At 50.0% G+C, this 14,238-nt stretch overlaps 1 protein-coding gene across 1 annotated transcript in view; it reads left to right on the plus strand.

Moving 5' to 3' along the window:
• The window catches only part of CACNA2D3 (calcium voltage-gated channel auxiliary subunit alpha2delta 3), an 865,909-nt gene that overhangs the window by 334,467 nt on the left and 517,204 nt on the right, over positions 1-14,238 (plus strand). The window contains exon 5 of the mRNA XM_047850751.1: positions 88-250. Within this exon, the coding sequence (XP_047706707.1) occupies positions 88-250 (163 nt within the window). The remainder of the gene's footprint in view (positions 1-87; positions 251-14,238) is intronic.

The following is a 14,238-nucleotide window of genomic DNA, read 5'->3' on the forward strand; positions in this document are numbered from 1 at the left end:
ACCGCCCGCAACCTGTGCCCACATCTGTCTGAGTTCACAGCCTTATGCCCTAAGCCACAAGTAATGCATTTTGACTTTCTCTTTCAGTATGAATACTTCAATGCTGTGCTGATAAACGAAAGGGACAAAGATGGGAATTTTTTGGAGCTGGGGAAGGAATTCATCTTAGCCCCAAATGACCATTTTAATAATTTGCCTGTGAACATCAGTCTGAGTGACGTCCAAGTGCCAACGAACATGTACAACAAAGGTAAGGCTCACCGCTGCGGCTCCTTTTAGAGGGTGAAGGGCAGGGCTTGTGAGGGACAACCCGGCTGGTTTGGGTATTGGGTTTTATGAAAAACACAACTACAAGCTGGCCGTGTCAGCAGGAGCTGGATAGGTGAGGTGTGCATGCCTGTTGTGCCTGGAGATGGCTCACTGTTTCCCCAGCTGGTGTGTGCATCGAGCAGTCTAACGTGGAATCCAGGGGCTGGCAAACCTTTCCTGTAAAGGGCCAGATAGTAACTAACTTAGGCTTTGTGAGCCATAGAGTCTCTGTTGCAACTACCCAGCTCTGCAGTTCTGGCACTAAAGCGGCTGTAGACACGACATAAATCAGCGGATATGGCCGTGTTCCAGTCAGACTTTTTATCTACAAAAACAGATGGCTGGGTTTGACCTGCAGGCTGTAGTTCACTGACCCCAGGTGTAGTCTTTCTCTCTTCTCTTCCATTTCTTATAATGCTTTAGTGGATCAGAAGCCCCTGGGGTTGCGACAGGATCAGCTGTGGTCTTTGCCTAGAATACAAAGTAGAATGGACTTTGTTTTTAGGTTTGAATATAGAATCTGCTCAAATCCAGCCTTCACATAGACTCTAGAGTTCTTTCCCCCAAATTCCCATCTGCCTGTGGAACCTGAGATTATAATGTCCAAAGACAGGGCTCTGGCCTCAGACTGCCTCTGGTTGGTCCTGCATCCATCGCTTACTGACTGTGACCTTGGGTGCACCATCTTGTCTTTTTAGATCTTAGTTTCCACATACCTAGGATGTGGATAATAATTGTGTCCATCTCATAATAATGCGGTTAAGTTCAGGATGTTGCCTTCCTCATCCTCACCTTTAGTGAGTAGGATTTTGCTCTGCGTTCTCAGGCCTGGGAGGCTCCTACAAAAAGAGCCATCCTCCTGGAAAAGTAAGTCAGAGAGCCATGGCATCTTCAAAGTAAAAATCTGCCCCATTGTCTGCCGCCGAGCTTTCTAAAACATTGGGGGCCGGATTCCACCACCCACCCAGTTTCAGTGTCATATCCAGAGGGCAGTGGTCAAGAGAAGGGCTCTGGGTTTGAGTCCCACTCTTCCTCTTGTCAGCTCTGTGATCCTAAGCAGGTAATTGTGCCTTCCCAAGCCTTGGTTTCCCTTTCTGTAAAATAGGGACAAGGATACCACCTCCCTTCCGGGGGTTGTTGTGAGGATATGGAATGATGTGTCTACAGCCTTTGCGACGAGATGCTCATGGAAAGTGCTCAGTGCATCTGAGCTGCTCTTGTTGTCGGGAAGTACCGTGAATATAAATCGCATTTCTAAATTATTCTAGATCACTGTTTGAAAAGCTTGGCCAATGATTAAAGAATTTCTAACTCAATGCCTGAAACATTCTTCTCGTGCTTGTCTTTTGTGGCCATGCTACTAATGGCTCCCTTCCCGGTTTACCTACTGCCCATCCTTAAAATTCAGAGGAGGTGGTATCCCATCTATTAACTGCTCTGACACTTATTGGGGACCCCATGGTGAACCAGACAGAGCCCCTCCCTCTAGGGGGTCACAGTTTATTTGGGGGAAATGGATAGGTAATGAGATCATTAGAACGCTGTGTGTGTCACCTGCTGGCTACAGTTACAGACATCTGGGGGCAGTGGGAGCTCCAAGACGGAACCTGACCATGTGCTTGTGTGGGCAGCCACATGTTTGTCTTTCTCTGTCTCTCTTAGAGATAGTGATGCTGGGCTGAACTGTCCCTAGTGGGCTCTGGGCTGGACTATATCCTGTGACCTAATCTTTACTTTGGACTCTTCCCTAGGACAGATCCCTTAGAGTCTAAGCCTCCTTAGAGGGCTGAGCTCAACCTCGTCCAGTGGTTGAGGACCTCGTCCTAGTCCTCCAGGGTGATCCCGTTAGCTGAGGAAGGAAACCCCCTTCTGTGCAGTGTGGCTGGAAGAAAGCCATCGTCTCAGCATTAAATACATTCTCAACTGAAGATGAAAAATTAACAAGATTTTACAGAGCAATTTCAGGCATAAAACAATTCAGAATGATCTTTTAAAATATGGTAGCTGCTTCAAGGTTGCTCGAGCCATTAACACCATTATAGAGGTTTAATTGCACCTTGAGCTTTAAAGGCATAATTGTACCTTTCGATGGCAGCAACACATAAGGGACCAGCACTGCCATTGATCACACAGGCTGCAGAATTAGGGCTATGAGACTTGCTAGGCAGAATCTTAATAGATCACTTGAACCATGGAAGTAGGTAATAATATTTAAAGTCAACCTCAGCAGCCCTTGTAGGGCCTGCCTACCACCCCTACCCAGACTCACTGGTCCCCCAGCTAGGTCGTGGGGTCACGGACTGAGGTCAGCCAGGCACTGGATCTTGTCTCTGCCAAGCAGTGAGTAGCTAGTGGCCCAAGGGGGAGAGGAAGGGACTTTAGGAAAATTCCTGTCTCCATTCCACCTAATTCAAACCAGCCTCAAACAGTCTTTTTTTCTTTTCAAGCTGCAGAAATGTATTTCATGTTAAGAGGGCTTGCCAGCTCAGATCTAGTTATTGATGACATGTACGTGGGACACGTGCTCAGAGCTTGGTCGCTGACTGCTGTGACATTCCTAGGTTAGAAATCTTGCCCTGACAGAGGAAACCGGTACAGGGTCCGCTTTCTAGGCAGCTTGGACATAACCGAGTGGGCTCGTAGCAGGGTGGTTTGATACTTGCCTACGAGCTGCTGTGTGCTGTGCTCTTGGCATAACTTCTTGTCACAGCTGAACACAGCTGGTAAACACTACCTGCTTGTCGCAGTCTGCTCTTCGCCTCCTTGGCTGGGCCTTGCAACCAGGCCGTTCACCCAGGTCAGCATATGCCCCTGCTCCAGGTGCCTTTCTTACAGGCACTGCGAGACACTGGGGCATCAGAGTGCATGGCATGTGGGCAAGCCATGAGAATTCAAAGAGCCACATTCCAAGTCTTTAGAAATGTGTCTTAGGATCCTTGTGGTGCCCTATGCAGCAGCTTCTTCACGAACCTTCTTCAGTAGAGGTTTGCTCAGTGGCTACTCTGGCACCCCCAGCCTGTGCATCTTGCTGCCCGTGACACTTCTTTGAAGAATGGCTGCCCATGCCTCTGGAGCCGTGGAAACTCCGCTGCCTGGACGAGTAAAGCATGGGGCAGGATGCTTGTTTGAGGACCACTGATGGTCTGACAGTAGATTCAGATAAAACCGAATTCTTTTTTAAGTCCTCTTTGGGCTGAAATGGTGTAAAATTCACATGCACACACATGCACACATGTGCATGTACGCATGCCTACATATGTGCATGTGGGCGTGTGTATAGTTTGTGTATGTGTGTTTATATATGTGTATATGAAAGAAAAACTCTGCTCTCAACCTGCCCTTTTATTCCCACTTGCACCTCTGTGCACCCAGGTGAGAGTTCATGGAGTATACCTTTGTCTTTCTTCCATGATGCCCTGTTTCACTCCATTTCTGTCATCCCTGCCTCCTCTTTCCTCCTTACGTGAATGTTCTTCTCAAAACCAGTTCAGTAAACCTTTCATTCGCTCTTTTATTACGTGACTTGGGTTTATTCCTTGGTTTTAACATTGTTTTGTCCCAGGAGTGCATTGCATACTTTTTTTCCTTTTCCACTTGGAGTTCTCTGAGGGCGGGGCACCCTGCTGGTTCAGCCTGGTGCCCCACTTTGCCCTAAACAGCATGCTTCTTGCTTATTGGGTTTTCTAGAGATGTGGGATCAGCTGGGAGATGCCAGTGCCCATGCCTCCTGGGCTGTGAAAAGTCAACCCTGGTTGTAGTGTTCCCATGGTGTTCACAAGCAGCAGAAACATATCCTGGCTGATTTAAATGGAAAAGAAACCTTTTGAAAGGACACTGGGTCACTCACAGACTCTCCAAGAGAGCTAGAGAATAAGACTTGGAAAATGGTGGGGAAGGAGGGTGGCCAGGGGTCAGCCACACCCAGAGCCAGCCTGGTGAGGCTCCTGCACTGATTTGCCCCACCAGTGCCCCTGTGACTGCATAAAGTGTCTGTGCGTCATTTTCCTCAAACTTAAATTGGAGATGATAATCCCAGTGACCTGCTTCAGGGGGTTGCGGTGCGAGTTAAACATTTAGAAAGATGCTTGGTGCATGGTGACTGCCTGGTACACAAGCTTGGGCTAGTTTCTCTTCTCCTCGATCCTCAGCATCCTTAGCTATACAGCAAGTGGAATAACAATCCTAACCTTATGGACGTACTGGGAGCATGGCAGCAGCGATGCCCATGTGGGTTGGGGAGGAGTGGCTCACCCACTGATGTTGGCTCCTGTCACCTGCTGGCTGGAAAGTACAACCCATGTCATGGGGCTGCAGTCAGATAGCACAGACAGGTAAAGCATGTGGCCTGTCAGGGAGCCTGGTACTTGACGAAGGCCAATGCACTCTGCTATTATTGTGACCATATGAGTTTGTTCAATTCTCACCGCAATTATGGTTAAGAGAGGAGGACCTTCAGGCGGAGGCAGGGTTAGAACCAGGCATTTTCATTGTGTCCTGTCTGGACCCCCCACCACCTCGGTGCCTGGGTTGGTAGACTGGGAGTCATTTTCCTCAAGGGCTTGGAACCCAAGACCTGGATATAGACCAGAATTTGGACTGTAAGCCTCTGCTTACATCTTCTGTCATGGCTGCGGAAGAACACAAATGGGCAGTTCCATGATGCTGGGTTGTTTTGGGGTTTTGGCTGCCAGTCTGAGAGTTTTCACCTTCCTTGTCCCATTCTGCTCCCACACTTCCCTCCTTCCTTCCATCACTGTGAAACAGTGGCGCTGCCTCTGAGACGGAGGAAAGCCAGAAGATAACCGTGGAATAGAAAAGGTGACGGGTTCAATATGTGCCCATAGATAACACTAAACACACATGACTCTATGATTCGGCTGGGGGGTCAGCAGGGAGGGAACGAAGCCTATAGCTTCTGAGTATTTTTAGACCAAGCAACAGAGAGGCAGAGGTCACAGCTTCTTTCTTGGCGGTTTTAGCCTGGATAAAAAAATGCAAATCTTAGAAGTTAATCTGTTTAAACTTTTGCGTCATTTTAGCACCTTGGCCTTGTTTTCTTCCCTCTTCAGCCCCATGAGGGCACTGAGGCGGTGTTCTCGTGTCTGTGTTTCAGATGAAGAAACGAAGGGTCAGAGAAGCCCCGTGACTTGCTCCAGGTCACACAGGTAGGAAGGCTCATGCCAGGGTGGACCTCGACATCCTGATGAGGGGTCCAGCTTCCTCTGATGCCTCTCTGGGCATGAGCTCTGAGAAAGTAAGGACCTGGTCCCCCAGGGTCCCCTGTCTGGGGCTCAGTCACTTCCTGTCCACTTTAGGATATAGGAATTTTTGCTCAGGCTGAGAACCTCAGCCCTAGGCCTATCACCAGCCTTCCTCTGAAGCTCTAACTCTCCCTGGGCACTGCCAGGGCACAAGTCCCCATGGTAGTGATACCCCAGATGCTTCTCCTGAGTCTTGTCTCTGGCCACTCTCTGGCCAGCCCTCCTCCCTCTTTCTTCCATGACACACAGCCTAATGATTTCAATGACTTGAGTTCCCACTTGAGCTGGGGTGAGCTGCTGACCCAGATAGCTTTTGCATATCAGCCCTGCAAACATTTTTGGCCTAAGAAGTACAAAGGCTCCAACTGTTGGCTTAGGATACAAAGGGGGAGATAGCAGAGAGAGGTGGTCTGCCTGGCAGAGGTGGGAGAAGGGCATGACCTAGGCTACCTTTTCTTCTTGTTTTCCCCGGCAGGGTGTCTGGTCAAGTGGACTGGGTTGCACAGCTCTCCTGTGTGTGTGTGTGTGTGTGTGTGTGTGTGTGTGTGTACGCGCGCGCACGCGTATTGGGGCGGGGGAGAGTGTCCAACCCCTGAAAATGAAACAGGCCTAAGGAAAGTGAGACCCATAGCCAACGTGGCAGAACCCAAGGATTCAGTCTGTCTGCTACAACCCAGTAGGTTCTTCTAAAAAGCCCAGGGAAGGACAGAGGTCTGGTGAGGGGGACTTGGGTCCCTGGCTTGGAAGCAGAGTATGCTTGCTGCTGTACGGATGAGCAGGACTGCTGGGTTTGGATTTGTCAGATGTCACAACCTGTCTTTCACATGTTGGGTTTGATAAATCGCAAAACACGCTTTGCCAAGCACTTCTCCCCTTAATTACATGTGTATATTTTAAGGGAGATTTAATCCATATGTTTCTGATTTGTTTACACGGAAATCATTTAAATGTTTTCTAAGAGCCATTTGATGTGCAGGAAGGCTCATGAACCTTTTAAAGAGCTGTGTTAAAAGTGACATCACCAAGATAGCGATATAGGTTGTTCCTGACTTTGCTCCCCTCGTGAGAACGGCGAACATCTACTCACCAACAAGACACCACTGAGAGAAACCCAGAACGCGGGGGTGAAGCGGAAGCACCCCCACACCACAGAGACCAAGACAGACAGCGTTAGGGGGTAAGAGGAGCAGTTCCATGTGCACCCCGTTCCCCTCCCCCGGGCCAGTGCAGGACCACCCCAAGGAAGATCCCCCAGAGGCTCCGTTCCTACCGGTTGGAAAGGAAAGCCCAGGGGTGACAACCAACCTTCCCCAGCATCGTGGGTCACTTTGGGGGAGCCCCTACCCTGATCTCACACTACGGGGACTGCAGGGGAATCTTCGGGGCCCAGACACTGGGGATCAGACTGTGATGAAGAAGGGGGAGGGGCTGGCAACAACCAGCACGCGGGTCTCGGTGGACCGAGTTCCCGCCCGCAGTGCCCAAGCGGTGACCCCAGCCGGCGGCTCTCCTCCTCTGCACAACCGAGTCAGGGGTGGACTCTGACCAGAGATCTTGGTGGGGTGGGCTCTGGGGTGGTCCAGAGACCAGTTTGCCCCCACTCATGCAAGGTGCTGAGTCATAGCCCCAGCTGCTCTGGTCCCATGTGACCAGAAGGGCTGGCCACAACTCCTGGCAGCCGTGTGCAAGAGGCAGGATGGCAGAGCTGACCCCCCTCACCCCCAGGGCACAGCCAGCACTGGGCATGTGGGCTTCCGTGCTGTGCACAGGCAAGAAGGCTGATGCATAGCCAAGGCTGAGGTTGAGCTCCTGGCCCCTCCTATCTTGAGAGCCTGTTGGGAAATTGAGAGGAGGCTGGATTGTGCCCCACCTCCCACCCAGGCAAGGGGGCTGAGACATAGCCGCGCCCACCGTGGAGGCCCCTCTTGACTAGAGGACTGGCACCATGCCCGGAAGCTGTGTGGCCCAGGGGCACTCAGGCTGAGGGAAGAGCAGACGGAGCAAGGCCCGTGGCCCCGTTCAGCCAGGGAACTGGGCTGCGAGCTGACCCGAGCTAGGACAACAAGCCCTTTGCTGGGTTAAGAGCTGCTCCTCCCCCGGCCTCTGGCAGGCAGGGAGTCTACTCTGTGGCCATGACCTTCCCTGAAATGAGCCTTCAGCCTGTCTGACCCGGGAACCTAACAGAGCACAGGGGTTGCTGCAGAGCCCATTCAGCGGCCCTACAGACAGTGGCACTCTGAACACAGAGCATAGGCCAGGGCTTCCCCCGTCTGCAGAGCAAAACCGGTGGCCTCCCCTAACCAGGGAAATCGGTGCACACTCGGGCCTGACTCGGGCCCCCAAACAATGAGCTGTCCAAGCCCTGGGCCGTGGCCTGAGACCCTGCCAGGGCAGGGAAGCTAATTCATAGCCCCACCTAACATTGAACATAGCGCCCAGGCCCACCCGTCTCGGAAGCCTGACCAGAGAATCCAGGCCAGCACAGTGCCGTTCCTACAGAGTCACTCGGGTGGGGGACTGGGCCAACAATGCCACCCAGGCACACCCCCACCCCTGTCCTCAGGGCTCTCGCAGTTGCCTTTCCTGAAAAGAGACCATAATAGCAGGTCCCACCTGCCCAAACACATTCCCAGCAGTCACACCCAGAAACCCCCATTGGGCTAACTGCTGAAGAACTGAGTCTGCCAAGGCAAACCTGGAAGAGGAGGCCCATTACTCAAATGTGCAAATACTAGTGTAAGGAATCAAGGCTCACGAAAAGTCAGATGTTAGCTAAACTTACTGTGGTAATCATCTCACAGTATTGTAAACCATCTTGCTCTATGCCTTAAACGTATATAATGGAGTATGTGACTTATTTCTCAATAAAACTGGGGAAAGAAGAAAAAAAGAGAGCGCCAAACAAGAAAAAAAGATGGATTTAAAATTTTTTACTTTTGTTTTTGCATGTGTATGTGTGTGTGAGAGACAGAGATAGACAGATTCCAGGATATCAGAAACAAATTTAGACTCTATGCGGTTTGTTTTCTCCTAGGAATTCTGAACTGAAGCTTCTGGAATAGGCTTGAATCTTGCTTTCATGTTGTCTCCCTACACTAAGTGAATGTGCTGGTGCTGTGGCCAGAAATTTGAATCAGGCGTCAAGATCAGAGGTCAGGCCTGAACACATTGCTTTGGTCCTAGGGAGGGAACCTCCCCGCCACATGGCCCTCTGGCACCTGCATCCTCACCAAGACCAGGTGAACTTTCCTGACCCCTGTTTCGTCAGTTCGAGAGCAGCAAGACCCAAGTGTTTGGCAAGATGCACGCAAGATAATGGTGCTGGAGTGACTCCACAGCTGTCACCCTGAAGTACTCACATTTCTTCTCTCCTAGTTTAGATGTCATATTTTCATGTCACAGAATAACTAACTCTGTCTTGACATTCATGGTTTGAGTGGCTCAGTACAAGTTCTTTTAGAAGTTCCTTCACACTTGTGTGTGTGTGTGTGTGTGTGTGTGTGTGTGTGTGTGTGTGTGTGCATTACACCAACATAGGTCTGCATAGATGTGTGCATGTGTGTGTGATGGGTTTGTGTCTCAGAAGTGGTGTTAATGGAAGGAGGGTGTCCTGTGCCCACAATGCCCTTTAATGCTTAGGCTTAGGCTTAGGCTTAACCCAGAAGTTGTGCTTGTTGAATACGTGACTGAGTGAATGGATGAACAAACAGATGAGCTGATTACCCTGTACTGAGCACCTTAGCTGTATCATCTCGTCTGCTACCAGCCCTGTGTGGTAGGCAGCACACCTACACCATCCTTCACCACCTACTATGACAGCATTCCAGGGCGTGCCTTCCATGGCCTCTGTGCTACACAAAAACGGGGTAAAACTCAACACACGACTTTGGGTGCTAGTGGGCCATATCTTAAAAAGCAAGTGGGAAGGGCCCCTGCCTGAGGCTCTCTGAAACATTTTGATATTCCTTCGGTCTCCTTCGCCCTGGGCACTGACCCAGGCAGAGGCCGCTGTCTCCATTCTGGTCCACTTCCAGGCTCTTCCCAGAGCCATCAGGGCGTCTTTGGAGCACGACAGGCCCAGGCTTGCATCACAGTCTAGAGGTGCCAGTTTGGTGGACTAGGGAAAGGCAGTGACCTCCCTGAGCCTCAGTTTCCCCATCTGTGAGGTGTGGAGTGTCATTTGAAGATTACAGGAGATAAGCGTGCAACGCCCAGCATAGCATCTGGCACATGCAGACACTTCACTGATACACTTTGGCTTCTCACACTGAAGCAGTTTCTAGCCCCATGTTCCCTAGGGGAGTTCCTAAAGTGGCCCTGCCCCCAAACCCGGGCACAGCCTTGTGCTTCCCTTCGGCTTAGTTTGTAGGGTGAAGTGCAAATAGGCTGATAAACATGCCCATTTATTGTCTCCCTCCTCTTCCTGGTCATGGACTTAGGACTCCATTCTCCTAACAGCCTCCCCTTAGGCTCTGTCCTCCCCCCCCCCCCCAGCATGCTTTCACCCTGCGCCCCCTCTCCAACCCCCCCGCCCCGCCCAAGCCAGGCTTGTCCTTTCCTGTGAGCTTCACTAGTGACTTGTCTTTTCTTCTGGCCTCAACCCTGCTCTCCAGAATAGCCACCTGTCCTTATATCCCCAGTGTAGTGGTTCCTTTTTCATTTGACTCTCTCCCCTTGAACTTGAAGGCAGAGGCTGGTTTGTTTTCTTCCATCCCCTTAGGAACCTAGCAGAAGGAATGGAATAGAAAAGATTGTCCACTGAACTGAACTGAGTCCTGTATTATTACATAACTACCTGAATCCTGCATTACTACAGTACTACCTGGTTCCCACATCACCACATTCCCACATTACTACCTGATTCCCACATTCCCACAGGTCGTCATAAATGGATTGGTATTTTTTGTTTTCTGTTTTTTGTTTTATTTCCTGCTTGTTGATCTGTACATTCTACTTCTATTTGAATTTGATTTCTGAGGGGAATGTTGCTTTTGAAGACAATAGTTTTAGATGTATGTCTAATGAGGTAATACTTTCAGGGTCTTTTACTTTGTTTGTATTTTGTAATCTCTCTCTTTTTTTCTGAATAATAGAAATTGAGATGCAGGCTTGAAATGGGATAGGAGCTGAATCTGGGCTAAGAGGAAGTCTACAAGCCGGTGCCCAGTCAGTAAAGGACATTGTAAGAACAGGAGTGATTGCTAATTGTGTGTTTTTTGTTGTTTTTTTTTTTTTCACCTGATGTCTCCACATTTATGAAATGTCACAGTAATCATAGACAGAGTTGGAAGGTGACTTTTTTTTTTTAATTTTAATGACTTGGAATTCAAAGTCATTCCTATGATAACACCACTCATAGGAGCTTGCTTTCTGATCTGTCTTTGGTTGGGACGGGGAGCCACCTTCCACACTCCGAAAGTGATAGCAGTGAGTGTTGGAGCCTTGCTGACAGTCAGGTGTGTTCCAGGAAGGAAAACGGTAGGACCACTGTCCCCGGACTGACACAGCCAACCACGATATGCCGCAGGTCCCCAAGAGCGAGAAGGGGACCGCTCTACTGGAAATGCATGCAGAGCCTCCAGGATTTGGGGAAGAGCAGGGGAAACATGTGGGTAGGCCTCCTCAACAGTCCTCTCTGAAAGGTGCTGGCTCAGGGTGGGGCTTGTTCAGGGGCGTGCTGTTGGTCTTAGTGTGAAGGTGACACATGTTTGTTGCCGCAGTGAAGACCTGGGCCCCCCCACGAGGGCTCAGGCTGTACTGCTTGCTCACCCGTAAAGTGGGCATTCTGGCAGCACCTATCTCCCAGGGGGTGGGGAGGGTTAAACCAAGCCCTGTGAAACCGGCACTGTGGCTGGTACCTTGTAAAAGCTTAAGAGTCACTTTTGTTAGTATTGCTATAAGAAAGGTATTGAAAAGCCCACGATGGTGAGGCTTATTCCTGGGAATATCTCTGCCACCCAACAAGGTAATATTCTCTTTTCTCCTGCACTTTGCAAGGCCTTTTATTACTGGAGTTTACATCAAGAAAATTCAGTGAACAGCAGACTGTGTGGACCCAGAGTTGCTTGTGGGTATCAGAAGCCCAGGAGCACCTTCCGTATGCGGTGGGGTCCCTCGGGTCCCCGGCCCTCACCCCTGCCCTCCTCTGCCTCATCGTGTTCAGATTCAGACACGGGCAGCCTCTGTGAGTCCAGGCCCTACTGCTCAGGCCACGTGGCTGTCGGGAACCTTGATGTCAATGTCAATTAGATATCAATTATAAGGCTTCAAATAATGCTCTTTGCTTTCCTTTTGGGGACCCTCAGCTGTTTGGTGGCACTACCCTTAGAAAGGACATGAAGCAAGCTTTCTTCCTTTTCACGTCTCGCACTGGTTCCCCTCTTTGTAGCTCCCAGTTAATGGAATCTTCTGTCCAGGATGCCCTACCCATTGTCCTTGGAGACACTCACCTGCCCGTTAGTCCACTGATGTCTCCCTCTGTCAGTATGTCCCCTCTGGATAACATGCTACGTGCAGGCACACGCATGACCGGATACAATACAGTCCTACCCACAACCCAGTGAGGTAGGAGCCCTTATTGTTTCCATTTTACAGGTGAGAATACTGAAGCTTTGAGACCTGCTGAGGATGAGTCAGTGAGGGAAATGGGCAAGTCAGCATGTAACCCTGGCCCTGTCTTCAGAACCACTGGGACACCTGCCTCTCCATACTGTGTCCTGTGTACTGCCAGTGCACCCACTGGCTGTGCCCCAGTGTTCAGTTAGCCGTGTCATGCCTGCTTACAGGCACACTTCACATGTGCAGCACATGCAAGGCCCTGTTTTGTCAAAGTGTGCGATTTTCTTCTCAGCGTGCAAAAACGCTCCATAAATGAAAACCAGTCTTATTTTACATAAACACTCCCAGTCTCTTCCCCTGATCAAAATAAATGTTGCGGCAGAGAGCCTTTTTAAAAATGTAAAGCAAATTCTGCACCGGAATGTCAGTGGGTACCAACTGCTCACACGTTAGGGATATTTCTGTCGGGGGATGAGACAGTTCCACATTTAATCCTGCAAACCTGCCATGCCAGAATGCATACAAGTGGGTGAGGAGATAATGATTCGCAATGCAGAAAGGCTCTTCACCTCACCAGAAAGATCCCCACAGCATGTTCAGGAGAAGCAAATTCCTCCAGTGTAGTGGCTGGAGTGACATTTGCAGAGCTGGGACCCGGGGACCCTGCCACCATATATTGATTTAATGGATACTCACAGAGCACCTCTTGGGTGCAGATCTCAGGCGTGAGAGGTGAGGTGAGGTCTGGTGAAGAATGGGGAGACGCTGCCCGTGCTCTCGTGAAGCTCAGAGGCCGGCCGGGAGGCAGGTGGGAAGTAAGCCCTCCACTCAACATTTGGTGAGACCAGAGGGCTGCTGTGGCCCAGGGACAGTGTGGCCCAAGGTGGGGGACACACTGGGCCCATGGTGATGTAGGGGTGAGGGATGACCACGATCAGAAGGCATTTTCCTGGGGAAGGGTGAGGAGGATGGTTTGATGGTGGGCTGGGGTGGGAGGGGTAGAACAGGGGGTGTTGCAGGAAGAGGGATCAGGTTGCACAATATATTGCTAAGGGGCCCTTGAGAAAATGTTTTGGGGTGAAACAAGGAAGGAGATGCTGTGTAACATTAGTGACACTTGGTGGTCCACTGTGTACATGAGGTATTCAAGGAGCATGTGTTTCTACCACAGAGAAGGCCGTTCAATTGTATGAGTCTGCTTTCTCCAAATTTAGTTGATTTGGGTATCACGTTACTATGGAATAGCCACCAGTTTCTCAGAAGGCATGGGATTCTCTGGGATCAGGAGACGCTGGTGAGCTGGAGCTCTGTGTGCCCAGGTAGAAGGCCCAGTGGTGTAGCAGAGGAAAAGATGTAGAAGAAAATGCATAGTACAGTGTGTGTGTGTGTGTGTGTGTGTGTGTGTGAAGGATATACATAAATGGTTGCGTATAGAGAACATTACTGGAGGGATGTACAGGAAATTAAAGTACTTACTTTCCACTTTTCACCCTTTTGTTCATATTGAATGTTTTATCATGAACATGTGTTTTTTGGGGCCAATTAAAAGCGAAAGAACAAAAGAACTTGATTTACAAAAGCTACTCATCTACAAGTAGTTTTCAGGTATGTGGGAAAACACCTGCATGTCGCTTGTTACCGGCTTTCCAGCTGATAGTTCTTTTGGCTTCGTGGTGGCCATGGTTGACAATGGTTTTGTTTGAGGCAGGACAACCATTGAGTAAGTTGTTTGTGCGTGGACGCTGCCTTCGTTGAAGGTTGTATTTAGTGTCATATTGTGTCCTTATGGTGGAAGTGGTTATTTTCATACAAACGATGTTGGCCTCGGAAAAGAGAAATGTGCTCCCTCTAAAGTGATTCCATAATACCCCAGTCACCCGCTGGCGAGTGTTGCAGACATGGGGATGCCCTGCCTCAAATATGAAGAACATTCTGCACTCGGGGAAAAAATGTATCAGTGCTTCCAAGGGTCAGATGGAAAACCAGGATTAGAAGTGAGGGTTTTTGGTTTCCAGGCAGAGGCAGGCAGCATGCAGTCTGGTTTTGTGCTCCCTCGTGGGCATTATCTCGGATAACTCGCAGAAGGGCCATGAGGTCAGCTGTCCCTGGG

The sequence above is a fragment of the Prionailurus viverrinus genome, chromosome A2, assembly GCF_022837055.1.
Source record: "Prionailurus viverrinus isolate Anna chromosome A2, UM_Priviv_1.0, whole genome shotgun sequence".
Lineage (NCBI taxonomy): Eukaryota > Metazoa > Chordata > Mammalia > Carnivora > Felidae > Prionailurus > Prionailurus viverrinus.